Genomic DNA, 27,880 nt, shown 5'->3' on the forward strand with positions numbered 1-27,880 from the left:
CCACAATACTGTTGACGATCTGAATTGTAATCTCCTGGGCTGGGATCAGATGTTTGTGCTTTTAAAAAACTCTAAGTGTAGATGTCCAGGTTGACATCTACTGCATTCGGGTTAAGATTTGATCAGAAAATTCTGGCTTCCTTGAACTGATAAATGATAAAAACTCTTAGTAATGACCTTTTTTTATTATTATTGTACCTAATACATTTCTATTTTAGGGAAATTAAAGCTTCCTACCACCACTATCCCTCTTGTGTGCTTCCCACTCCCCAAATCTCTTAGCCTAACCTCTGAGATAGATAGGACTTTATATGCATATGTACACTACACCATACAGCAGCAACAACTTTTAAACACCCTGATAGTCACCAAGTATATATTTAAACTCATTTAAAGGGAAGTTTGAAATACTGTATGATATCACTTATATATGGAATCTAAAAAGAACAAACTCAGAGAAACAGAAAAGAATGCTGGTTACCAGGTGTTGGGAGGGGGTGGAGTTAATGAGGAGACATTGCTCAAAGGGTACAAATTCCCAGTTATAAGATTAACAAGTTTGGGGATTGAATGTACCACATGGTGATTATAAGCTAATAATACTGTCATATACTTGAATGTTGCTAAAAGAGTAGATCTTTAAATGTTCTCACCACAGAAAGGAAGTGTAAGTATGTAATGGGATAGAGGTGCTAGCTACTATTATTGGGGTGTAGTATTATACCACTATATGTACCGGTATCCTGGTAATCATTTTGCAGTTTTTAAATGTATCATATCAAAGTGTTGTGCACTTAAACTTACACAATTTTATGTGTCAACTGTATCTCGAGAAAGCTGGAAAAAAATAAAAAATGAATTTAAAAAAGTTAAGCTTGTAGAGTAACTTTCTGATTGGGATTTAAATTTATAATAACTAAAACTAAACATAAAATGTAAAGGTAAAAACAAAGTACTCTATCAATAATAAAATAATACCCTCCATAATTCCTCTACATAATTGTTTGTAGTGAATTATGTAGCCTAAAGTTACTTTCTCACTTTTTCTGTAAAGTGATATTCATGTTTTATGTATTGTATACTAAGCAATAATTCAAACACATTTTTATAGGCCTATTAGCTCCACACATGTTTAAAAGTGATACTTGCCAATAGCTTTATTCTTTCTAACGATAACTTTTTTTTCCTTAGCAAGGTCAGCATTGGACGCAGTTGCACGTTGTAAGTATTTCATCTCAATATTTTGCAGATGGTTTATTCTTTTTCTCTTAGGCATATGAGAACCTATATTCAAACAATGGATATAGTTCAATGTGAGCAAAACTGATTTTAGAAATTATTAAGTTTTAAGGAAACTATTTGATTGAACAGCTCAATATTTTGGGTATGTATTTATAATGGATATTTTGTTCCATTAGTGTTTTTTAGCTTCAGTGTTATAAGTACAGAAAGTGTGTAAAAGAATTCCTAGTTAGGGGATATATGTATATGTGTAGCTGATTCACTTTGTTATAAAGCAGAAACTGACACACCATTGTAAAGCAATTATACTCCAATAAAGATGTTAAAAAAGAATTCCTAGTTAGAACTAGTATGTGAGCAGATATTCAGTGATGCATCAGGCTTTTTACTGTCCATTTATTTTGCATATATGGACTGGAAATGCAAACTAACAATTCCAGACCTCCCCCATCCTGGTTTTTTTAAATGAGCTTAAAAATAATTAGATAAAATATATTTACCCTCATGAAGATCATGTTACTTGTTCCATTTATGTTAATTGTTACCTTGTTTCCTAGGAGGTTCCGTTTTGTTTTGTTTTGAAGTTCTTTGAAACTCTCAGGAAAAAAAAAAAAAAAAAACTTGCATGTAGTTTAAGATGTGTATATCTTGGTGTTTCGCATAATGCCCTTTGTGGTTTGAGATATGAAACAAACTAAATACAGAGTCTGTTAACATTGTTTTCTTAAAATAAATTTTTTTTCTCTCCAAAGCTACAAAACCTCCCAGGTATAAATGTGGGATCTCAAAAGCTTGCCCTGAGAAGCATTTTGCTTTTAAAATGGCAAGTGGAGCAGCTAATGTGGTAGGACCCAAAATCTGCCTGGAAGACAATGTGTAAGTATTTATCAATTTGGAAGTATAATGTGTGCTATTAAATTTTAGCAAATTGAACCTGAGTTTAATGGATCCTTTGAAAATGTATTGGGCATGCTTTTACTAAAGAAAAGTGATTTCCATTTCCATTATACAATTTTTCCCCACTCATTTAAGGAGTCTTAAAGTTCTTAACATTCCGTATTAAGAGTGACATAAGAACATAGCATTTATTCAGCTTCATGTAAAGATAAGAGATTTCCTCTGAGTAAATTCTCTAGATCCCAACTGGTAGTCATAGACACAAGGTGGCTATTTAATTTTGATTCTTAAGTAATACGGGAAAAGTTAATTCATTTAAATTAATTAAAAGTTCAGTTCCTCAGTCACACCAGCCACATTTCAAGTGCTAATAGTCACGGACAGCTTGTGCCTACCCAACTGAACAGCACAGACAGAGGGCATTTCCATCGCTGCAAAGAAGTCCAAATAGGACCGTTTTTGTCAAATAGATAGCACTGCCCTAGATAATGAACACTTTATCTTACAAACCAACATCTTTCATCTTAAATGTTTGAATGCTGCTTGTTGAAGTATGAAATAACGCAGCAATAACCTCTAGTCCATTGTGGCCCAGAACTGCTTGCCACTAAACTGAATGGTTTCCTTTACGGAGGTGCTCTACAAAGTATACTTTTTAGGTTTTTTTCAGCCTCCTACCCCAGTGTCCATTGTCACTTGATTGTGAAGTTCCTGCCTGTGAAGTTGCAAACCTTACTTTTAGTTGGTTGCTTTTAATCTGGTCTTGCCTGAAAAATTAGATATGTGAGCTTATTTAAGCTTCACATAAAATAATATATGTACCATTAATATGTAGAATAAAGAGTGAGGTAATTTTACAGATAGAAGGAAACGAGGCAGTTTTCCCCAGCATTTTGTGTGTCTTTTCTTTTTAATATAGAAGCGCTAACATTTTTATCCTAACCCCCTTTTCAGTTAACCATGCATATGTTATTTAGCCTCTTAAAATAACACTTTTCTTATAAATTAAAGGCTTGAGCTAGGTGATCTTTAAGATCCCTCCTCATTTCCTTTTTCCTCATGCTGATGGTAATCCATTGTCCTCTGATGTCTCATAATAGTCTTGCTTTACTGAATTGAATTAAAAAGCACTTGGATTTTAGAAGTTAGTAGATTTTGCATTAAATAATATCCTTCATGTTACCTTAGAGTGTTCCCATTCACCTTTTTCACCTTTTTCACCTTGTTTGGCTAAAGGGTCCAGAAATTTGATTCTGAATAATAAGCAGAAGTTTTCTTAGAATGCCCAGCCCATGGTAGATTGTCTTTAGACACCTCTGCCCCCTTGAAGCATGAAAGTTTTAATGCAAAGAAGAAGAGATCAAACTAATGAAGACTAGCAGGTTCTCTATTCACAGATTAGAACAGGTTAAAAAGAAGAGAGAAGCATATGTGTGCAGGCAGTGGAGTCTGGTAAAATACGTTTGGGCTCAGAGCCGGAGAACTTGGTTCTAGCATAGTGGGCATGTCATGTAGAATTTGTATTTCAATTCGTTTAACCGTAAAATTGAGACAGGCTACCTATCCATCCTCTTTTCAGGAATCATTCTGCCATTCCCATGAGAGGCTAAATAATTGATGGGATTTTACAGTTTTGCCTCAGGCCCTGAAATCTAGTCCTTGAAGAAGGACTGAATAATTGGCCAGGGATCCCTAGTGGAGAAATAGGGACAATTCACAGTCTAGTACCTTTTCCAGTATATTCTATTTCTGTATTGAAAGTTTTTCCAGGGAATTCCCTGGTGGTCCAATGGTTAGGATGCTGCGCTTCCACTGGCAGGGGGTGCAGGTTTGATCTCTGGTCGGGAAACTAAGATCCCGCATGCTGCGTGGCCAAAAAAAAAAGAAAAAAAAGAATAAAAGCAGATTGATACATGGCATATTCATTTGTGGCCAATGGGTAATTTGAGACATTAAATAGCATGTTTCTAGAAAGTTTTTCCAACAAAAAATGTTAAAGAAAGAGTCTGAGTTTTCTTAGCGTCATTCATTCCATTCACTTATTCAACAGATATTTGCTGAGCACAGTCCCTGCTTTCATGGAACATACAGTATAGTAGGGAGATGGATATTTAAGAAGTAAATGCAAATAAATAATTAGAAATTGTGGCACACGCTGCACAGAGCAGCAAGGTGTGAAAAATACTTACTGGGGCAAGTGAGGTGAGGTCGAGGTGTCCAACTTTAGATTGAGTGGATCAAGGAATAATTTCCCTAAGACAGTGATGTTTAGTATGAGAACTAAAGGATAAGAAGGAAGACAGCCAGGTGAAGAGTGGGGGAAGACCATTCTAGACAGAAGGAAGAGCATGCTTGAAGGCCCTAAGATGGGACAGAGCTGGAGAGAAGTAAGGGCTAAGCGAGTGGAATTTACAGGCCATGCAGGGAAAGAGATGAGATCTTTTTCTGAGTGTGCTGAGAGGTTGCTGAAGGTTTTCAAACTCTGGCGTGTCATCACTTCATTTACATTGAAGAAAATGATCTGACTGCTGGGTAAAATGATTGGAGAAGTAAAGAGAGCAATTGGAGGGCGATTACCATGGCTGCCATAGCTCTTCAATTCCACTCCCCCCACCCCACACACAGTTAGCAAGAGACTTTTTTTGCCTGTGTACCCACTGAAATATGTAAGTGAATACTAAAAATACATAAGTAGAAATTTAAATATTTTCCTACACATGCTCTGAGCATATGCAAACTCATTTTGGAGACTACTAGTCCAGATCATTGCTTCTCAGTGGGGGTGATTTTCTCCCCAGGGGACACTTGTCGAGGTCTGCAAACATTTGGGGACATCAGAGCTGTGGAGGTGCTGCTTATAGAGGCCAGGGATGCTCTTAAACCTCCTACGGTGCACAGGATAGCCCTTCCACACGCATTATCAAGTCCATAATATCATCATAGACTGAGATTTAGAAACCTCAGTACAGATAAAAGATGGTAAGATAGGGTCGTGGTCATGGTTTTAAGGACAAGTGGACGCAGTCAAGATACATCATGGAGAATGAGATGGATTTCAAGCTTCTCATTAGTTAGAAATAGAAAATCCCGGGTATAAATATCCGGTGTCACACAATACAGGAATTGTAGCTCTTTTTCTTTTGTATTAGAGAACCCATAGAGTTTACTAATATTCAAGATACAGCTTTTATTTCAGGCATTTACTCGTATGATTTCAGTTTATATGAAGTTGATATTAGGAATAATACTTCACCTTTTATTATAATCTTAATGTTTGGTACAGAAATTATATGGCAGACTATCTTGAGGGAATTTTTTTTTTCACATTGAGAGGCAAGATAGTGTTTTGGGCTGTGAGGTCCAAAAGGTAAAATCAAGGATACTATGTAGGTACTTACATAATCATTTAAAATATAAACATTTTAAAAAAGTAAAAACCATTCTAAGGTCATGAGTGGTAAAACAGAACAGCCAGCCAGCCAGCCGGCTAGTTTTGACCCATGGGCTGCAGTTTGTTAAACCCTTCTCTAAACGAATCATAATAGCTAGAGCACCTTGGAGGCATTTGAAACAAAACTCTATTCAAAGTTGTAGAATCTATCTATAGATTGTATAATCATTTTTTTTAGCTATTTGCCTGCAGGTGTGGAGCGGTGGTGGGGTGACCTTCATATTCGTAAAGGATAAAAGAAAATATTTCAACTTGTGTTATTAAGAGGGACTAACCTTTTATACATTTAAAATCTTTAGTGGTTTGTCCTTTGCTCGCTTTAAAACTTGGTAAGCTACTGCCCTCTTGTGGGAAGCCTATGTCATAGTGCTGCTTTGTTGCCTTTATTTCTCTGCTCTCTGATAGACGCAGCCACACACTCAAAATGATCTCTCTTGGAGAAGACGCCATGACACTTAATTATTACTCTAACAGGTTAATCATAGCTGTGGCTTCTTCATATCAGTGATGGCTACAACGCATTTCTGAAAGGAGCAGAACAAATGCATTTTGAAACTTCCCTCTTATGCAGCAGACTTGTTTGGTTCTCTTATGGCCCACCTTTCACAACTGGTCTTGCACACACATAAAAAAGGCCTGTGTTTTATTAACTACATTTAAGTTTTAGAGAACGAGTGAAATTTTGAAGACAGATATGCAAAGAGTATGGGTAAATAGTTAAATGTCACTAAGCTTTTACAAATCAAATTCTTATGCTTTTCCTTTTTTAATGGATCTTGGAGTAGAGTTTTTTTTTTTTAACTTTTTAGTTTTGAAAAAATTACAGAAATATCAGGCCGTTGCAAAGATAGTACAGAGAGGTCTCATGTACTCTTCACCCATTTTTCCACGTGGTTATATCTTATGTATCAATAATTATAGTATAATATCAGAATGGAAATTATCAGTTAGTATAATGTGTGTGTTTAGTTCTATGTCATTTTATCATGTGTAGACTCATGTAACCAGGACAGCAATTAAGATACAGAATTATTCCGTCACCACAAAGATCTCTTTCATAACACCCTCTAATAGTCACCTCCACCATCACTGACCCCTGGAAACCACTAATCTTTTTATCATTTCTATCATTTTGATGTTTTGAGAATGTTATATAAACAGTCATACGATATGTAACCATTTGAGATTGGATTTTTTTCACTCAGGACAATGCTTTTGAAATACTGGTTCGTATTAATAATTTGCTCCTATTTTATTGCTGACTAATATTCTGTGGTATGGATATACCACAGTTTATCCATCACCTTTTGTCCTCAACCAGACAATTTCAGTGCTTCTAATTTGGGCTGTTATTGATAAAGCTGCTATGAACAGTCATATAGAGATTTTTGAATTTCGAATGCATCTTTTTTTCTCTGTAATAGAATGCCCAGAAGCTCTGGGTTGTGTGGTAAGTGTAATGTTTAATTTTGTAAGAAACTGCCAAACATTGTCCAGAGTGACTGCTCCATATTACATTCCTACCAGCAGTGCATGAGAGATCCAGTTTCTCTGTATATTTACCTGCATTTGGTATTGTCACTATTTTTTATTTTAGTTCTAATAGGTGTGTAGTGGTATCTCAATTATCTGTCCCTTATGTCTAGTGATGTTGAACATCTTTTAATGTGTTTTTTTCCCACCTGTATATTCTCTTCAGTGAAATATCTATTCATGTCTCTTGTCCATTTTCTAATTGGATTGTTTGGTTTTTTACTACTGAGTTTTGAGTTCTTTTAATATATTCTAGATATGCATCCTGTTGTCAGATACGTGGTTTGTAACTGTTTTCTTCCAGTCTGTAGCTTGTCTTTTCATTCCACTTACCAGGGTCTTTTGCAGAACCAAAGTTATTAATTTTAATAAAGTCCAATTTATCAATGTTTTTCTTTTATGGGTTATGCTTTATTGTTTGTTTATGGATTGGTGTTATGCCTAAGAACTTTTCAACAAGCCCTAGTTTTCGAAGATTTTTCTCTACATTATCTTCTAAAATTTTTATAGCTTTATGTTTTACATAAGAATCTGTGATCCATTCTACATTAAGTTTTGAACGAAGTATGAGATTCAGATTAAGGGTCAATTTTTTGGCCTGTGGATATCCACTTGCTTCATTATAGTTTGTTGAAATGACTATCCTTTCTCCATTGACTTGCTTTTCCTCCTTTGGTAAAAAATAAGTTGGCCATACTTCCACTAGTACATTTCTTTGTTCCACTGGTCCACTTCTTGTTCTCTCTTTGTTCCATTGATCTGTATATCTATTCCTCCACCAACACCACATGCTGTTGATTATACTAGTTATGGAATAAGTCTTGAAATGAGGTAAAATGATGCCTCCAACTTTACTCTTTTTTTTTTTTTTCCAAAATTGTTTTTAGCTACTTTAGTTTCTTTGCCTTTGTATATGACATTTTAGAATAATCTTGCCTCTATCTACAGAAAACCTTGCAGGGATTTTGTTAGGAATTTTGTTAAACCTATATGTTAATTTATGGAGAATTGACCATCTTTACAATGTTGAATCTTTCAGTCCATGAGTATGACATGTTTCATTTATTTATATCTTCTTTCATACCTTTCATCACCATTTTGTGGTTTTCAGCATAAGGTCCAACACATGCTTTATTAGGTTTATACCTAAGCATCCCCCCTTTTATTGAGCAATCATAGATGACATTGTGTTTTTAATTTCAGTTTCCTTGTGTTCATTAGTATATTGACACCCAATTGATTTTTATATGTTGATCTTGTATCTTGTAATGTTGCTGAATTAATGTTGCTGAATTACTTCCAAGAGGTTTTTTTGTTTTTGTTTTTGTAGCTTCCTTGGGATTATCCAAACATGCAGGTGACAAACGTGCCATCTGCAAATAGGGACAGCTTTGTTTTCTTCCTTTCCAATCTATATGCCTTCATTTCCTTTTCTTGGAAGTCGGTTAGGACTTGCAATACTGTGTTGGGTAATAGTGGTGAGAGCAGCCATCCTGGACTTGTTCCCAATTTTAGAGGAAAAGCCTTCAGCCTTTCACCACTGAGTATGATGTTACACAGTAGTTTTTCTGTAGATTTTTTTTTTTTTTTAAATCAGTGTGAGGAAGGTCCCCTCTATTACTACTTTTCTGAGACTTTTTATCATGAACGGTTGTTGAATTTTGTCAGATGCATTTTCTGCATTGAGATGATCATGTGATTTTTCTTAAGCCTGTTAATATATAGTGGATTACATTAACTGTTCAAATAATTAACCTTTCATCCTTAGACTAAACCTGACTTAGTCATGGCTTATGATAATTTTTTAAAAATATATTGGTGAATTCCATTTACTAATGTTTTGTTAAGGATTTTTGCCTGTATTTTAATGAGGCTTATTGGTTTGTTGTTTTCTTGTAGGTTTTGGTATCATTGTAATACTGGCTTTGTAGAATAAATTGAGAAGTATACCCTTCACTTGTGTTTTTGGAAAGAATTTGTGTAGAGTTGGTATTAATTCTTTTTTAAAAAACATTTGGTAGACGTCTCCACTGAAACTCTCTGGGCTTTGGAGATTTTGGGGGTGGGGGGAGTTTATAAACAAATTCAATATTTTTCATAGTTATAGGACTATTTAAATGACCTGTTTCACAATGGATGAGTTGTGTTAGTTTGTACTAGCTCAGGAATTGGTCCAGTTCATCTAAGTTGTCAAATTTACATGTGTGGAGTTGTTCATAGTATTCCTTTATTATCCTTTTGCTATGTGCAGGGTCTGTAGGGACATCCCATTTCATTCTTTTTTTTTTTTTTAATTTATTTTTGGCTGTGTTGGGTCTTTGTTGCTGCACACAGGCTCTCTCTAGTTGCGGCAAGTGGGAGCTACTCTTGCGGTTCACGGCCTTCTCAGTTGCGGCGTGCAGGCCCTAGGGTGCATGGACTTCAGTAGTTGTGGCGCGCGGCCTCAGTAGTTGTGGCACACAGGCTTAGTTGCTCCATGGCATGTGGGATCTTCCTGGGCCAGGGATCGAACCTGTGTTCCCTGCATTGGCAGGCGGATTCTTAACCACTGCGCCACCAGGGAAGTCCCCCATTTCATTCTTGATATTGGTGATTTGTGTCTTTTTTTTCTCTGTCAGTCTTACTAAAGGTTTGTTAATTTTATTGACCTTTTCAAAGAACCAGCTTTTTGATTCATTGATTTTTCTCTATTTTTCTCTTTTCAGTTCCCTTGATTTCTGCTCTTTTTAATTTCTTTCCTTCTGCTTGCTTTAGGTTTCTTTTTAGTTTTGTGAGATGAGAGCTTAGGTTATTAATTTGAAACTTTCTTTTTAAATGTGAGCACTTAGTGCTATAAATTCCTTAATCTCAGTACTCTTTTAGCTATGCCTCACAAATTTTAATAAGCTGTGTTTTCAATGTGTTTTTTAATTTCACTTCAGACTTCTTTGACCCGTAGATTATTTAGACGTATATTGCTTAGTTTCCAAGTGTTTGGTGATTTTCCTATTATCTTTGATTTTGATTTCATTGTGGTCAGAGACAAATTTGGTATGAGTTCAATTCTTTTAAATTTGTTGAGGTTTACTTTATGGCCCACGGTATGGTCTATCATAGTATATGCTCCATGGGTACTTGAAAAGAATGTGTATTTTGCTCTTGTTGGGTAGAATGTTCTTTAAATGTCAAGTAGACCATGTTGGTTAATGCTGCTGTTGAATTCGTCTATACCCTTTGTAAGTTTCTGTCTGTCAGCTGTTGAGAGGGGTATTGACATGTCCAACTGTAATTGTCGATTTGTCTGTTTCCCCTGTCAGTTCTGAGTTTGCTTCACATATTTTATATCTTGATTGCTTGGTATTTTAATTGATGTTAATATAGCCACTCCTGCTTTCTTTTGTTTAAATAGCTTTATTGAGATACAGCTCATATACCATACAATACATTCATTTAAAGTATACAGCCAGTGGTTTTTAGTGTATTCAGAGATGTGTGCAACCATCACCACAGTCAGTTCTAAAACACTATCATACCTCAGAAAGAAATGCTGTGTCCTTTAGCTGTTGCCCTCCTGTTCCATTCCCATCCCATTCTACTCCATCTCCCCTCCCCTCCGACCAGCCCTAAGTAACCACCAGGTTTACTTTCTGTCTCTATAGATTTACCTATTTTGGAAATTCTATATAGATAGTATTATATAATATGTAGATTTTTTGTGTGATCAGCTTCTTCACTTAGAATAGTGTTTTCAAAGTTCATCCATGTATCAGTACTTCATTCCTTTTTATGGCTGAATAATACTCGATTGTACAGATATGTCACATTTTATCCATTCATTAGTTTGTGAACTTCTGGGTTGTTTCTACTTGTTTCTTGTAGACAGCATGTAGTTGGGTCTTATTTTAATCCACTGTGCCAGTTTCTCTTTTCATTTGATATGTTTGAACTATTTATATTTATTATAATTATTGACATGTTAGGGCTTAAGCCTGCCATTTTATTCTTTTTTTTGAGAAAATTGTTTTCTCGTATTTGAAAACGTATTACGTGATTCAACAAAAACATCACACACATCATTGACAGACAAGGGAAGTTCCAACATATGTCTTTATTGCTCAATGTTTCAACTTTTTCTTACTTTGTCTTACTCTTTAAATGAAATAGCATCCAACTTTTGTATTAGAATTTTACTCATTCATCACTTGCAACCATAGGTTAAGCACAGATGAGTTATATGAAAATCGCCTAACACATTCTGTGAGAATCAATGGCTAAGTGAAATTTATAATAAAGTATATATTTTATTAGTTGTAAAATGTGTGCTACAGATCCTTTCCGTCAGTAAAATTTATAATAAACTTACGTCATTGGTTGGGAATGTAATTATTCACAATAGGTAAGAGATAGAAACAATCTAAATGTCTGTTGATGGATGGATAAAGAATAGATAGATAGATAGATGGTATCATATACGAATACGGTTGTGTGTGTTCACACATATGCAACTCCCCCCTCTCCACCAACCTCAACCCAACCTCAATGATTGTTAATCATTAAACAGCACATCACTGTGAATTTTTAGAATAAAAGGTACCTACAATTTTAGTTTAATAATTCTAATTCAACAAACTGAACTGATAACAAGCAAATGTTTTATTCATACCTTCTATTTCACAGTATTTATTATCTTTATGTCATGGTCTATGAGCTGCTAGTGGTTGATTACCGCAGAATGACATTACAAGTCTTATGGTTAGATGCAGTAATTATATGAATACAATATTCCTTCTTCTGGGTATTGAGAAATTTTGCCTTGGTAATCACTAAGAGAATGTTCACAATTAAGTTAAATTCTTCTTGCTCTCAGATTATAAAAAATTTTAGTAGCATCTCGCTTCTGTTTCATGTCACATTGATATTGTAGAAGGTAGAAAAGAGGTTACCCTTGTTTGTTCCCTTGAGGATGGTGCAGACTATGTGCAGAATGTCCACATGTTTGAAGGATTTTCTAAAATGGTATTTCATAACCTGACAGACAGAGCAGCAAGAAAGAGTCTAGTATTTCAGCACTAATACTTTGTAATATATATTTCTGTTCATGAAATCTTATTTAAGAACATTGCTTTAAAATTATTCAATGTTAGACTGTCTTCTCTGACTTGGTAGAGACCTTTCAGTCTCCACTGCAGTACTAAACAATTGTATGTATATATGACATCCCCGACTTTTTTTTTTGGTCATGGATGGCTTTATTTCTTTAATGTATGTTTATGTTCAGTATCTAATTCTAAATTTGTCTTGACTTTCCCCCTTCAGTTTAATGAGTGGTGTTAAGAATAATGTTGGAAGAGGGATCAATGTTGCCTTGGTAAATGGTAAGAATAATTATTTTAGCTTATGAATGTACTCAGTGTATATTCATATGTCCCAAAGTAAAATGCACTCTAATATCAAGAGATCAGGTGAGAAAGAGCCAGGCTTGACATTAAAGCCCTCCCCACACCCTCCCAAAACACCAACTGTAGGTCGAGACTCTGCATCTCAGTATTTATAGCGTGCTTTCTTGGAAGCATCCAGCTTGCTGTCCAGTAAGTAGAGAACTTCCCATGAGATTGTCAGGATACAACCAATCTAACATTAAATTGATGAATCCTTGCTGCAGATTTTGGAATCCTAACATAATATGGATGGACGTGAATGAGGGTTTATAGAATGACAGAGCGTAGTGGACTACTGGATGGGGTGTGGGGCTGAGTGAAGAGTAGGAGTCGATTGTAATTTTTCAGTATCGTCCACGTTGAATCCTGAACATCTCGAGTGTTCTTGCAAAATCACATCTGAAAATATGAACTCGTGAAGTGAGACTCAACTGCATACTCGTCTTCTCTTTCTGGGACAGTCACCCTTGTAAATCTGTATAGGGTGATTATAAACCACAGCCACCTTCTGCAGTTCACAGTGTAGGAAAATATTGTTTACTTCTTTCACAAGAGATACATTTTTGTGTTTCTACTTTCTTCATTTTCTTAGCTATAAAATGTTCTATATGTATTTGTCTATTTAATTGATAGCAAAAAAAAATTTTTCAAAGGGAATTAAATACAAATTTTTTGAAAGATGGCTTTGACAATAGAAAATAGCATGGATTCATGGTTTTTTTTTTAAAGGTTTATGTATTTTGGGGTAATTTTAAAATAAGGGAAGATGGTAACACATACGGATGAAAAATATCTAACTTCCAGTGATCTACAGTCAACAGTGAACTTCTGTTTGCTACTCTTCAGCTTCCAAGATTAGTGAGAAAGTCCTATTCAAAAAATACCCTTTTAGAAAAAATTTTCAGATGCATACAGTTCAAATTTTAAGTATTTGTCATAATAATTCTTTCTCTGCTAATGAATTCACATCAGTCATTGGATAAGATCATTTGTCTTATATAGTGTAGAGTATATTTCAGTTGCATAATTTGCCATGAATTCAATCTCTTTCAGGAAAAACAGGAGATCTAATAGACACCAGATATTTTGACATGTGGGGAGGAAGTAAGTATGAATAATATGTAAGTGTTCTGTTGCTGGCACTGAATCACATCAATATAATGTAGCCCATTAATGAGAAAATAATGGTACTAATTTTGTGTTAGTTCATTTTATTACTCTTTCTTTTCACTGAATGTCTAGCTGTATTTAAGTGATCAGTCTTACTGTATACACTTTGCTTTTTATAAAAATTGTTGGTGATGTGTAATTAAGAGCAATAATATCACAATTGAGATTTTAAAAAAATCTGAGTCCTACTTTTTGCAGGACAACTAATTCAAAGCTTCGGGCTCTTTTAGGCTTCTGCCTGAAATTTCTAAAAAAAAGAATAAGTAATTTGAAAAAGGACATAACCAGTGTAAGCATTCTTAGCTGACTGAATTGATTTCTTTTCATATGATTTTTCAGTCTCAAAACTAAGTTTATAGCCAGGATGATTATTCAAGTAGATGAATATTTGAGAGAAGGAATGGAATTTCCTTTCTGGTCTACTGGACTAAGAACAATCCACAGATGATCTTCCTAAGTTGGAAGTTCCTCAAGGAGCAGGTGGAAGTTAGTCACCAGCATGCAGAGGGAAGGAACTGGCACCTCGAAGAAGGATGTGCCTGAGAGAAGGAAGGCCAGCACTGATTGAGCTTCTGATTCTTTTCTAAGTCGAGGCTCTCCCCTGCACCTCCCCATTCTCATCCGCTTTGTATATTCCTTGGAAGCCAGCAGTTGTTAGGCTTCCTGAAATTTATCTTGTTTTCAGACCATTCAGCTTTTCTAATATTTCTTCAGCTTGTAATGAGATAATGCATGTATTATTTATTTTTTAAATGAGATCAGAAGAACTTTGTATAGCTGTCAAAACTGTGTAAACTTAAAATGTACCATCAATTTTAGATACTAAAGGCGTAATTGGTTCTACCAAAATTTATTGCATGGAATAACTCTTATAAAACTATTGTCGAAATCACTCATGTGACCAGAAGCTCTGGTATTTCATCTCAGGTGGATTAACTACTGCTAAAAATACTCCTCAAATTAAGAAGAAGTTGTAAATTACTGCCATCTTTGGATTTAAATCGAAGTGATTTGTTAGCTGCTCTGTTACATTTTTTCTGAATTAAAAATGCTGTTATTTTAAGATAGAATTCAGTTAGAGAAAATCTTTGGAATCTTTGCTGTGGAAAGAAACTGAGTAGATTTGAAGGAACCCAGTTTTGAAGTAGTATTAGACTTGGGGGCTGTAAGGAAACCTGACGTTGTAAGGAGTTCAAGATGTAGAATAATTTGCAGTACCTGAGCAGCCTCTTTGGCATCATCAGTTTATTGTCACTGAAGTGGTGTTTAAGCCCTTCTGAATCTTGATATACTAGATGAAGCAGGTAAAGACTGCAATATTTACCTTAATTAGTTTGGCTTTTAGTGATAACTAACCTACATTCCTTCCCCTAGTTTATAGTAAGTAGATATGCCCAGGAGTTTCTTTAAATCAGTGTGTGTGTGTATACAGTTGTCCCTTGTGTCTGCAGGGGACTGGTTCCAGGACCCTCCACGGATAACCCATAATCTGCATATGCTCAAGTTCCATAATTTGACCTCCATATCTGCAGTTATTCATCCGCGGATTCAACCAAGTGTGGGTTGTGTGGTACTGTAGTACTTATTGAAAAACAATCTGCGTATAAGTGTTCAAGGGTCAAATGTATACATATTTATATAATTTTTTTTAAATTACAGATCCTTTTGTGCATTAAATAAAAGTTCTCTGTCTTCATTTTTAGAAAAGTATCTGTGCAAACAATTTGCCATGTACTCGGAGTCCATGAGCCTTTCTCCTGCTCCCCTAAATTTCTTACTTTAAATCATAAGTCATGCTTTAATATGACTTTGCTATGGTTTTTTCATTTAGCCCCTGGAATATCAGTATAAAAAACGTACAGGATGAATCAGGATTGGGAAATTTTAAGTTGATGGGAAACTTAATTTTTAACCTGTTCATAAGATTTGTCTTTCTTTTGGTTACTCTACGTTAGAAATTATTGATTTACAAGAACTTCATTTTTATATTACTAACTTTTAAGAGATTATCATGATGTTTACTCAGTCATTTAAAAACAAAAACCAAAAAACCAACCCTCAACCCTTTCTTTTTTTTCAGATGTGGCCCCATTTATTGAGTTTCTGAAGGCCATACAAGATGGAACAATAGTCTTAATGGGAACATATGATGATGGAGCAACCAAGTATGTAAACTTAAAAATTTATGCAACTTTTCAGAGTTATAATTTATAATAATATAAGATATACATTTTCAATGAAAACATTTATAATATAGAGCAAAGTAATCCAACTTTCAGATGAACACCATTAACATTTTTTTATTTTGCTTTCTTCTTTCTTGTATTTATTGTGATACATTGTTGTGAAATTAGAATCACGTTGTACATGAAGTTTGTTATACTCATTTATGTTCTGTTTTTAACAACTATATAGTTTTCTCTGACAATAATATTCTTCAGTAGCATTTTTTAATGGCATTTCCCGAAGTGTGTTCCGTGAACACACTTTAAAGCTGTAATGGCTCTTTTAACCTTTTATCATGTTACGTTTCCAGGTCATTTTACCCTCCTGGTTGGATTTCTTGGGCATTCTCTAGGTGATTATTGTCTCTTAAAATGGTGCCCCAAGTTGGACATAGTGTTCCCAGATGTGGTCTGGCCAGTACAGGGTACAGTGGAGATGGTAGCTCACCATGTTTGAGAAATTACGTTTAATATTCATGGAGACTAGTGTTGCATTCGTTTTCTTTTGGCAGTCACATCACATTTTTGGTCAACTTAAATTCTCAGATCTTCTCATTTGATCTCAGATTTTTTTTTTTTTTTTAAACCACTGCCAAGTCAGGTCTTCCTCCCCATTTCAGAACTTGCTTTTGTTTAATGTGAATGAAGGACTTTATATTCATATATCCTTGTTAAATTTAATTTTGCTGTTATTGGCCCAGTTGGTCTCGATTCTGACATTTGTCCTATGAGGTTTCCATGGCCCAGGCTTCATACTCTCTCCAGAGTCTTTCAGGTGTCTAAATCTAAGTCATTGACAAACACGTTTACCACAGGCAGTGTGCCACCAGCTGGAGGCCGCCTCCAAGGGATTCATCTAGTCATCAACTGCAGAACTACTTTTCAGACAGTTTCCACTGTATCCTAATAGGCAAAGCGTTCAGTTGCTGTTTAATTATTTTATTTTCTGAGACCATCAGATACTCACTTGAAATTCATGAACGATGCTAATTATAATACCCTGATCTACTGCCCCCAAACCTCTTCTAAATCTGAAATATATGAGATGGTGTTAACTTGGCTTTATTTATTCCTGCCTCCTTCCAGCTACTCCCTCTCTCTTTTTTTTTTTTTTAAATTTTTGGCCGTGTTGGGTCTTTGTTGCTGCGCACGGGCTTTCTCTATTTGCAGCGAGCAGGGGCTACTCTTCGTTGCGGTGCACAGCCTTCTCATTGTGGTGGCTTCTCTTGTTGCAGAGCACAGGCCCTAGGCGCGCGGGCTTCAGTAGTTGTGGCGCACAGGCTTAGTTGCTCCACAGCATGTGGGATCTTCCCGGACCAGAGCTCAAACCCATGTCCCCTGCGTTGGTAGGTGGATTCTTAACCACTGCGCCACCAGGGAAGCCCTCCCTCTCTTTCTTTTCTTCTTCTTTGTGTAATACTCACAGGAGATCCATTCTAAAATTTCTGCTCCATTCTAGAATTTGCTAGGAGTTAGAATTAGTTTGATTGGACCATTGTTTTTAAAATTTTCCTTGTCTTTTTTGAAAACTGGAATATTTAACTAACTTTTAATGTCTTAGCATCTTCATTTTCCATGATGCTTCTAAAATAACTGACACAACCTTGAAGACTTTATTAATAAGTTCCTTAAGAATTTAAGTGTGTGACATGTGTGGGCCTGGAGGCTTAAATTTATTTTAAAGCACTTAATATGGACATTCCTGAACTACTTTTCCCTTTTTATGTTGACCGAAGAGTGTTTGCCTCCCTGGAAAAGACAGTTGTGCTTTGATCTTGATATTATATCATTCTTGTGAAACAGTGGGTCCCTTCATTATTTGTACTTGGTAGCAAAGTTCTCTCTGTGGCCTTCAGTAGTTGTATGAGTCACATCTCATTTTGAGCACTCAGGTCTTCCTGGTAGTAGTATTAAAAGTTTTGTCATTAGTAACATGATGTGCCTTGTATTTTTGCACACTTCCTTTTCTCAGTTTGAACCCATCACACAATGTAAGTGGACTCAGGGAGTTCAAACCCATGTTGTTCAAGGGTCAGTTGTATCTCCAAAATTAATGCTATGTATAAATATATTAGTTACACTACACTGCCTTTTAAAGAAATGGGGCATTTTGATACCTACTGTATCAAATGCTCAAAATATTGGCTGTGTTGCATGGTTTTAAACTTCTTTTTAAAGCATGAAATCATCTTTTACTTACATAAAAGATATCAAAAAGGAATAATAAAAATCCCCTAGATTCTACATAGGCAGATTAGAAAACTTTAGAAATTATTGAGAAAGTTGTCTTGTTCTAAATCTGTAGTTAGATATACATAGGGACATGCGGCAGGGCTGCCCAAGACCACCCCCAGGTGTGATGATTCACTGGGAGGAGTCACAGGACCCAGCATACAGACCTGCTCACTCACTGCTATGATTTGCTACAGCAAAAGGATACAAAGCAGAATCAGCAAAGGGGAGCTAGCAGAGAGCAAAGTCTGGAGGAAGCCAGGCTCGAGTTCCTCTCCCAAGTGGAGTGACACAGGACATGCTTAATTCCTCCAGCAACAAATTGTGACAAGACTATGAAATGCTCTCCACTAGGGAAGGTTATTAGAGACTCATGGCCCAGGGTTTTTACTGGGAGCTGGTCATGGAGGCACCCTCTGCCTTACATACCCCCAAATTCCAGACTCCCAGACAGAAAATAGGTGTTCAGCATAAACTGTATTGTTTGTACAGTTTAGACACAGTGAATCATTCTGATCAGTTCTGTGAATGGGGGGAGACTCCCCAAATCCAAGTTTCCAGATGCCAGCCAAGGACCAGTCTTGCTGTTAGGGCTTTCTAACGCGTTTTATCAACCCTTTTCTGCACAGGACCTAAGGGTGTTCTCATTGAAAAGTAAGGAAAGATTAACAGGATCAAAATGCAAAGCTGTTTCAAGTTGCTTCTAGATCTTTGGCTAAATTGGCTTAGTTTATTCATACCGATCAAAATGACCACTTCTGAAATTTAGAAGTACAGAAGGAAAAATGACTGCCCTTCAATATATTTAATTGATGTAAAAATTTTTAGATAAGAAAAAAATTTATGGACTTCCGGCTGGGGGCCAGGCCTGCGTTTGGATAACCACCTACCTTGCAAGCAGTTTTTGTGTATGAAGCAATCTCTTGGCATTTGTGAACCTAACATTCATGAGCAACCCCGAAGCCTGTGAGATGCAATTTGTGATTTTCTGAGATGTAACTGAATCAAGCCCTGAGGCTTTCCTCCAGGAGGTTGTCATTACGCTGCCCAGTAAGCCTGACCTCTGTACTTCAACACCATTTGTTCTCGATAAAGCAGCAAAACTCACTACTAGTACTGATGATGCAAGTAAAATGTTCTAATTAAGGAACCAGAAATAAAATATTTGGATAAACTAAGGAGTAGAATATGATGGTCTGCAGATCCATGACATCCTAACATGATTTAGAAACAAGAAAACAGGGTTCAGACAATACTTTCTGGGAATGTCCCTCTAACATACAAGTTGCTTATCAAATGAGCAGACGAATGGAAGTGATAGCTAATTCATGTAAGGACGGGTACAGGAAACACAGCTACAGACAGACTTTGGGGAGAAAGCCAGACGTGGGTACACGTGGTTCTCTGTGAAGGTCTCAAAATCTTCAGAGGCTGAGACTTCACTGGTCCCACAGCCATTTCATTTATTTTTATTTCCCTTGATTATAAAGACATCACTTTATATAGATGAGTCTGAAAGGCTAAATATTCCAGGGCTGCCCCTGATTTTCTTACTGATTCTAGTGAACTTCCCCCAGGAGGACAGCAGTGCCCAAGCTATGGTTAAAACAGCTCCACTGCCCCATGGATGTGGTTTGTATAATTGTGGAAGGCTAATAACATTGTAGCTCTTTCCTGTTTTATGAAGCTTTTTTTAACATAATGTATCCCGTTTATCTTCAAGTAAGTTACATTAGAACTGTTGCGCCTCATGTTTCTTTCATTTATACATTAAAGGAGCCAGCTGATATTAGCATGGGGTGCTTCAAAGAAGGCTGCAGGATAAACAGGCGCCTTCCACTGGCCCTCCTGCTACTTTGCAGCCAATGATCCTCCACTTACTTGCAAATATAAAACTTGCCTTGCCTCAGATTTTAGAAGAACAAACCTCTCTAATTGACCTATAAATGCCATCTTTTGGGTGATATAGAGGACTTACTGGCCAGATACCTGCACAGGTGTCCCTTAGTTATCTTTTTGTGTTTTGTTTTTTTTTTTTTGGCTCTACAACCAGCACGTATCTTCTGAATTTCTTCTCCCTTTTGAGACAGAGGAGAGGTGGAGAATCACTCACAAAATCACTCACAAAATTCCTTAAAGGCATCTTTCAGTTAGCTGTTTCCCTAGCAGTTGCCTTTTGTCACTGCCCTTTCTTAGCCGCTATGTGGTTAATATTTTCATTTTTTATTAAATAACCACTTGGCAGTTGTCTCTGAAGTAGAATTTATATCCCTATTCTCAAAATTCATTTTCTTTTAAATAAAACATCTGGTGTTAGAAACATCCAAATTTCTATCAACATTTACCTTTATTCTATTCAACTGTAATTTACAAAGGGTTTAGTGGAGATTCAAAGTGATTTTTAATTTTACAAAGATGTTGATTGCTTAAGATCTTGGATTAACCTGAATAGGCACCTGCTGACTACAGTTTCTCTTATTTATTTGATGGATGTAAATGAAAATGAATTGTTGTTGTGAAATAAAGACACCTAAAAGGTACTTCTAAATAGCATGAACTTGAAATGAATTTCTAGATTTCATGGCTTTCATCACTAAAGAATTCAAATAGGACTTCCCTGGTGGCACAATGGTTAAGAATCCGCCTGCCAATGTAGGGGACTCAGGTTCGATCCCTGGTCCAGGAAGATCCCACATGCCTCGGAGCAACTGAGTCCGTGCACCACAACTACTGAGCCTGCACTCTAGACCCTGCGAGCCACAACTACTGAAGCCCTCATGCTCTTGGGCCCAGGCTCCACAGTAAGAGAAGCCACCGCAATGAGAAACCCACGCACCACAACGAAGAGTAGCCCCTGCTCGCCGCAAGTAGAGAAAGCCCGTGCACAGCAACAAGGACCCCGTGCAGCCAAAAAAAAAAAAAAAAAATTCATTAAAAAAAAAAAACTCAAATAGTAGGAATGTTACTCTGATAAAAAAAATTTTTTTATGTTCTCTTATCTAAGCCAGCATTCTCTCTCATTTATTTCATGGTTGTATGTTAAGTATCCTAACTGTATCAGTATTACTTAAATAACATACAGGGCACTACATTTATTGAATTATTCTTTTCCTCCCTCTTTAAGACTCAATGATGAGGCCCGGCAGCTCATTGCTGAATTGGGGAGTACATCTATTACTCATCTTGGTTTTAGAGACAACTGGGTCTTCTGTGGTGGAAAAGGCATTAAGACAAAAAGCCCTTTTGAACAGGTTAGTGTCTTAGGCTTTCCTAATTAATGGACAAAAGCAATTGTGTGAAATCATGCAGTGCCTATTCCTATCCCAGTTATTTGAAACTTAGATAAAGCAGACATTAAATATGTTCATGTGTTTTTCATAGGTTCTTGGTATTCAAGTATTTGAAATAACCGTGGCACTATTTTGATTTTAAACTTAAAAATAGTCAATTCTGCATGAAAATTTTTTTCCTACATGACAATGCATTGGCATATGATTAGTTTTATCTTAAGCCTTTTAGGAAATTGGTTATTAAAGACTTTAATTGAACTTTTGTTGCTGTAATCAATTAAGTTTAGAAATACTTTAGAACTTGGTAGAATGTAAACCTACTTTTGACTAACAAGTGATCCTTTAAAGACCATCTGCAGTGTTTTGTTCTTTCAGCTGTTCTTTGAAGGTCTGCTACTACGTGCCAGATGCCAAGTGTTGCTCATTTAATATATTGAACAATAATTTACATGTTGATAGAAGTGTTACTGAAGTGAGTACGCATAAGTATGCTATTGCAGATATGCAGTTCGCTAAAATTTTAAAAACTGTATACTATGATTGTGTTCCAACAGCACATAAAGAACAATAAGGACACAAACAAATATGAAGGATGGCCTGAAGTTGTAGAAATGGAAGGATGCATCCCCCAGAAGCAAGACTGATGTGGAGAAAATTGAAGGGACCATACTTTCACTTGCTAATGGGAAAGCCCTAACCGAAAAACTACATGTAAATATTTTAAGAGCATGCAGCCATCTCGGTGTGTGCATGACCATTATCTCTTTTGATATCAGGATTATTTATTGCTAACGTAAATAGACATCTTTGTAAATAGTCATCATAATGAGCAAATCACTGAACCATTTCTAAGCACATCTCCCTAATGGTACAATGTTCAGACTACGATGATAATGGCATCTTTTAATTCTAAAAGCATTATACAATGGATAACTGAACAGATTTGAAAAATGTATTGATATATATACTAGTCGCTGTGAAAAATCTATCTTGGAATAATATGGGTTTTAGGGAGGAGACTTTGTTTTCTTTTATATATATATATGGCCTTTTGATGATAGTATCTTTTAAATTAAAAAGATATTGGGCTAGTTGTGTGTGTAATGTTACTTTACAGTCTGACTCCCCTGTTGTATTTCTTTTCTTAGTCTTTCTCTTTCCATCCCAAGAAACCTAGAAATAAAATATGAAAACTTGTATCAAATATGTGAAAAGCACAACAGAATTCTTCGTTTAATGTACACAGTAAAGAGGAAATATATGAATGTAGGTGCATCAGGGCTGTAGCTTGCTGGATTTTGAGTTAATAGTGTGCATGAGTTGATTTTGCATAAGCTATAGAGTAAGACTGCGGGGTGGGGGGGCGGGCAACTCCGCAGAGCTGAGGAACCAGGCCAAGTCCCTTCCCCAGCCTTGGTAGGTCATTCAGGACAGCATGTCAGTATAGTTAGAGCAATACTGGCCTAAGTTTTCCTTATTTAAGTGTCATCAGCAATGACCAAGTGGTTTTGAAAGAGGCATGTTTTAATGTCACAATAATTTTGGATTGTAAACCAAGAAATTCTGTATTTACTTTCATCTAACTTCGTAAGAGTAATTTTTGCCCGAAAAGTTAACGACATATTTAGAAAGGTCCTGATTACTGATTGGGACTGATACTGTTTAAAAAAATAATTTTATTTGACACACAATGACTTTATACCCAATTCTACATAAAAATATAAGAGATCTACCTTTTCTTAACTTCAGATGTTCACAAAATGACTCAAGTTTTTAAAATATTTTTAGGGCATTAACTATTGTGTGTGAAGTATCTTAAACTGGAACATAAAAAATGTAACAATCAAACTTCTATTCCCAGTAAAAGGCAGCAGTTCAATTTTGGATCTAAATTTTAGATGACTTATATAAGAAAAACTAAAAGCAGTATTTTTTATTTTGCTGTAAACCAAGGTGGAAGTTATTCAGCTATTTCTTAAATATCAGTGAGTTTGGGGGTACTGTTTCTTCCCTCAAACTGAATGTAATTCATGAATAAATGCACCTTACACATCTAAACAATTTTTGTAAACTTTTCAGGTTTTTGGTGCTGATACGCTAAATCACGTTCAGCATGTGTGTTTTGACATTTAAAATACTTCCCTCAATTCTGTAAATTAAAAGAATGGCTATTTTACAGTTCCAGGGATTGTGAAATAAGTGTTGCTTTTTTAAAAAATAATAAGAATAAATACTCTTGGTTTTGCATTGTGAATTTTTTTTGTATTATCTGGCAAAGTAATATATGCCTGTAGAACTTCACACTGAGGTTTGTCAAGTGTGTATTGTACTGCTTAACATGCAAAATTAAAGTCATTCCTATGGGTAAACACACTAATATCCTCAGGAGATATCTTAACATGGATAGAATTTAAGTATCTAGACGGCAGGACATCCCTTTCAGGATAAGGACTATAACATGATAGCTTTGTAGAGGTGTATAAAATGCCAAAAGGAGGTATAAAGATTGGTTATGTAACTGCCTTCATGCAGTTTGCTATTGTTTCAATTCTGCCTTGTATACATTATGTCAACATAACTTTGGAAGCAATAATTTTACTGTATTTTATTTTCAGATAGCTTTTAAAAATCAGCATTGTAAATGCAGCAGTGTCATTTAATGTTCAGAATTTTCATTAAAATCAAAAATTTGGCATTGACACTTTGGTTTTTTAAATGGTGTTTAAGGACTTATGGATGTGTATTTTTTATTTGTAATCATAGAGGCTGTCCCAGGACAAGTATATTATAATAGGCCTGTTAAAATTCAGCAAAGACAGTAGGAAAATAAGTGATATGGGGAAATGAAAGGAAAATTGAGCCAGAATCTGTATATTCTTGACTTTAATTAAAGGTTATCACTGTTCTTTCTATATTGTATTTGTTTTGAAATGAATTAGCTGATATTTTATCATTTTTTGCCCGACGAAGCTCAATGCCTTTAGCCTGAAATGCACTTTTATATTTAGTGTATACAAATTATAAATAGGTTGACCCCCCCAAAAGATGATAGTTTAATTCAGTTTCATTGACACTCCCCATTCTTAAATGAAAGAATGAGAAATGTGCTATGTTCAGTTAGTAGAGCAGTTGAAAGTGGAAATGCATTTACAATAGTTTAAAAAATGAATATGAAAGGGAAAAATAATTGCTCGTGTTGATCAGGAAAAAGATTTGCCACTTAACCTCTTCACCTGGGCCTTCGACAGCAATAAGTGCATGTAAATTAGGAGTTGTAGAATGAAGTACCAGATCTTACTTTTTCTAAAGCATTCCTCAGAAGCGTTCTTTGGCTGTCTCTTCCCAGGATGATTTTTCTGTTGTAGACTTGGTTTTTGATTGGCACATGCCAATGGCTAATCTCTGTTTCCCTCAAAGCTCCCTCAGCCTGGCCTCAGCCTCTACTATTGTCCCCATCTCCTTCCTTGAGGTTCCAGTGAAGTTAGATGGAGCAAAAAGCAGGCAGGCCTGGCCTGGGAGTATCAGGGAGCAGCAAAGGATGGTGTAGCCAGCCTGGTGAAAGCCCATCTGGAATCTAAGAGATGTCCTGTCCCAGAACCTTCCTCCAGTCCAGTGAGGGGCAGAGTACTGGAGGGCAGCTGTATTAAGGAAACACTTTCCACACTAAGATGACTCTTCTAGGAGTGCTCAGAAAGGAAGAGGGACTGCCAGCCCTTTGGGTAGAGACAGAAGAGAGGTTTCTCTTGGGTTTGTTCCATGGGTAGTTTATAAGCAAACGTTAACACAGCGAAGACAGTCTTCCCAGTACAGCTGGTTCACAGGTACAGCGGGCTGCCATCGCTAAGCTCCCTGTTCAGCTCTGCAGAAATCATGCCTACCACCTGAGTGTATTGACAATTGAAAGAACAAGTTGAAACTCAGTTGGCAAAAGATACTCCCTTTATTAGGGAAAGTTGATTTATGAACCTGCAAGCTTCTGATGTTCCATATGATCATCCCATATTGTTTCACTTGATAAGCAGAGAGGAGCAGGGCCTAAAATCTTAAAGAGGAGAGACTTCTGTAATTCGACAGGGTAGCCTACTGGCTAAGAGTACACAGACCTGCCTGAGTATGTGTCTCTGTTCCACCATCAGCTACGTGAGGACCTTGAGAAAGTCAGTATCGTCTCCTGCAAAACTGGGATAGAACTATGTATTTGTGGTGTTTACCAAAATGCCTGACACAAACTACTCTTTAAATGCAGCTGTTAGCATTTCTAGTATTGCTATGTCTTTTGCATTCTAGTAATGTTTTAGCCATAGAGGAAAGTTAAGTCAGCCTCTAGCTTTCCAACCCCATCATACCAAGTGTTATGGTCTGAATATTTGTGTCCCCTCAGAATTCACAGGTTGAAACCTAATCCCCAACGTGATGGTATTATTTGGAGGTGGGGCCTTTTGGAGGTGATTAAGTCATGAGGGTGGAGCCCTCCTGAACGGGATTATTGCCCTTATCAAGCAGACCCCAGAGAGCTCCCTGGCTGGGCTTCTCTGCCACGTGAGGACGCAGTGAGAAGATGGCCATCTGCGAACCAGGAAGCAGGCCGTTTCCAGACGCCGAGTCTATTGACACCTTGATCTTGGACTTCCCAGTCTCCAGAACTGTAAGAAATAAATGTGCTCTTCATAAGCCACCCGGTCTGTGGTGTTTCGTTATAGCAGCCCAAACAGACCAAGACACCAAGCCAGAAGGGAACCATTAAATGACTAGGGTAGTAAGATCATGAGAGAGGCTACAGCTATTCACCAGAGGTTCTCCTTAACCTCCAGGCCCCTGACTATATACTACCAACCCTTCCACTCTGACGCTGAACTCTCTCTCATGTGCAGAATTCAAGCTTTTGTGTATCTCCATGCAGCTAGCATTTCAAATGATCACATGATATAGTTTCACTTGCTGGCCCCCCACAAGTATGTGAAGTTATGTGACTTCAGTCAGAGGCAGGGGGTGTTTTCTGATTCCTTCCTATGGCAGCAGCTGAGTCTCATAGGACACTCTGCTGAAGCCCCAGCCCCAGAGAGCACACGAAAACCTCCAAACTCTCCACACAACTCCTGCCCATGGCAGGGTGGGGCGGCCATCAGGTCAGAGAAGATACTGAGACTTGGCTGACCCCCTTGCACCCCAGCATTTGCTTCTTGCTCAGAGGGCCTGTGAAGGTTCCTACCTATCAGCAGGGGTGCCTGGGCAAAAGAAGAATTTTGAATGAGAACTTTGAAACCTCTTTTTGGTCTCTGGGATCAACACTTCCCTTATAAGTCTGTTATTTGAAATGTATTCATTGGACTTTCAAACACATTTTCAGCAATGCATTATGTGTTCATATGCAGTCCTGCTTGTCTACCTTCCACGCAGGTGCTGTTGGTACTGCTTGGATGTCACCTGATCAGATGAACAAACTCAGTACTGGTGCGAGGAATTCTTTGCAGGGTCTTAGCCTTCTGCGTCACCAGTGGAATGAGATGGCAGACCTGGAAATTGGCTTCTCTGCACCCCCGTGTAGAGGGAACCTGATGAGAGAAGTACTGTGTGCTTCGTTTGACAAGAATAGAAATGAATTTCAAAGAAAATGTCTTGCAGGTCCAAGCTCGGAGCAGAGGACAAGTGAAAGCAAACGATGCTGAGGGGTAGAAATATGTTCAGTCTTGGGGAAGACTGTGGTCTCTGAGGGTTGTGATTCTCATGGGGAGACCCTGGGTGGAAGAAGGAGAGTGGTTGGTGAGGATATCCTGAGGTGTGAGGAGTGAGCCCGTGTGCCCTTGACCAAGGGGAGTGCACCTTTCCCTGGTGACTTTCTGTTCTCCCTCAGGGAGAGAACCTGGGATTTAAGATCAGTAAATGAGGTGACACTTCAACTCCTATGGAAATCTGAAACTTTTGGCCTGGGAATGGGGTTGAGAGCCAATTCTTGTGGAACTGTTAAAATCCCATTATGAAGAAAAACAAATCCCGTTACAAAAATACCCTGGAGAAGTTTCCTTACAGTTCTACAGCACTGGGATTGTGGGATGGGCATAGTTACAGGCACTGTGGCAATTGAAATTCTGACATTGTAGTTAATATATTAAGTCAAAAAATTTTAGAGTGTAGTTTCTCAAGAAGTGATTTGGGTGAAGAAAAAGTGTTTAAGCTAGCAGAGGGGAGAATTTTTTCTCAGAAATTTATCTTTCAGCTTGTGAAAGTGTTAAGCCTGGACCCATTAAATATCAGGCATGTTAAGGAGGATTTATCACATTTACTTTTTCAGTTTTCCCATCTTGCTGTTGTACCATAGGCTATTTCTTGCCTTGCTTGCATAGAGCCTTGTGTGGAGGAAAAATGAGTTGTTTGCCAGGGAGTTTGAGATCAAGCAATTAAAATGGGTAAGATTTTAAACTTACA

At 36.9% G+C, this 27,880-nt stretch overlaps 1 protein-coding gene across 6 annotated transcripts in view; it reads left to right on the forward strand.

The window, feature by feature from the left end:
- The window catches only part of FAM3C (FAM3 metabolism regulating signaling molecule C), a 58,038-nt gene that overhangs the window by 23,703 nt on the left and 6,455 nt on the right, over positions 1-27,880 (forward strand). For 3 of the 6 annotated variants that reach the window (XR_003431903.1, XR_003431902.1, XR_003431906.1), the window contains exons 4-12: positions 1,192-1,221; positions 1,995-2,118; positions 12,419-12,477; positions 13,594-13,644; positions 15,791-15,875; positions 21,292-21,418; positions 22,012-22,168; positions 25,839-26,102; positions 26,855-27,861. Coding sequence is in view for 1 of the 6 variants with exons in the window: in XM_027102087.1 (XP_026957888.1) it covers positions 1,192-1,221; positions 1,995-2,118; positions 12,419-12,477; positions 13,594-13,644; positions 15,791-15,875; positions 21,292-21,418; positions 22,012-22,101 (566 nt within the window). In the remaining 5 variants the exon portion in view is untranslated. Of the gene's footprint in view, positions 1-1,191; positions 1,222-1,994; positions 2,119-12,418; positions 12,478-13,593; positions 13,645-15,790; positions 15,876-21,291; positions 21,419-22,011; positions 24,370-25,838; positions 26,103-26,854; positions 27,862-27,880 lie in introns of those variants that run through there. The other 3 variants (XR_003431904.1, XR_003431905.1, XM_027102087.1) reach the window with 3 other exon arrangements.

This window comes from Aethalodelphis obliquidens, unplaced genomic scaffold (assembly GCF_003676395.1).
Source record: "Aethalodelphis obliquidens isolate GAN/ISIS:26980383/991018 unplaced genomic scaffold, ASM367639v1 scaffold5, whole genome shotgun sequence".
Classification (NCBI taxonomy): domain Eukaryota; kingdom Metazoa; phylum Chordata; class Mammalia; order Artiodactyla; family Delphinidae; genus Aethalodelphis; species Aethalodelphis obliquidens.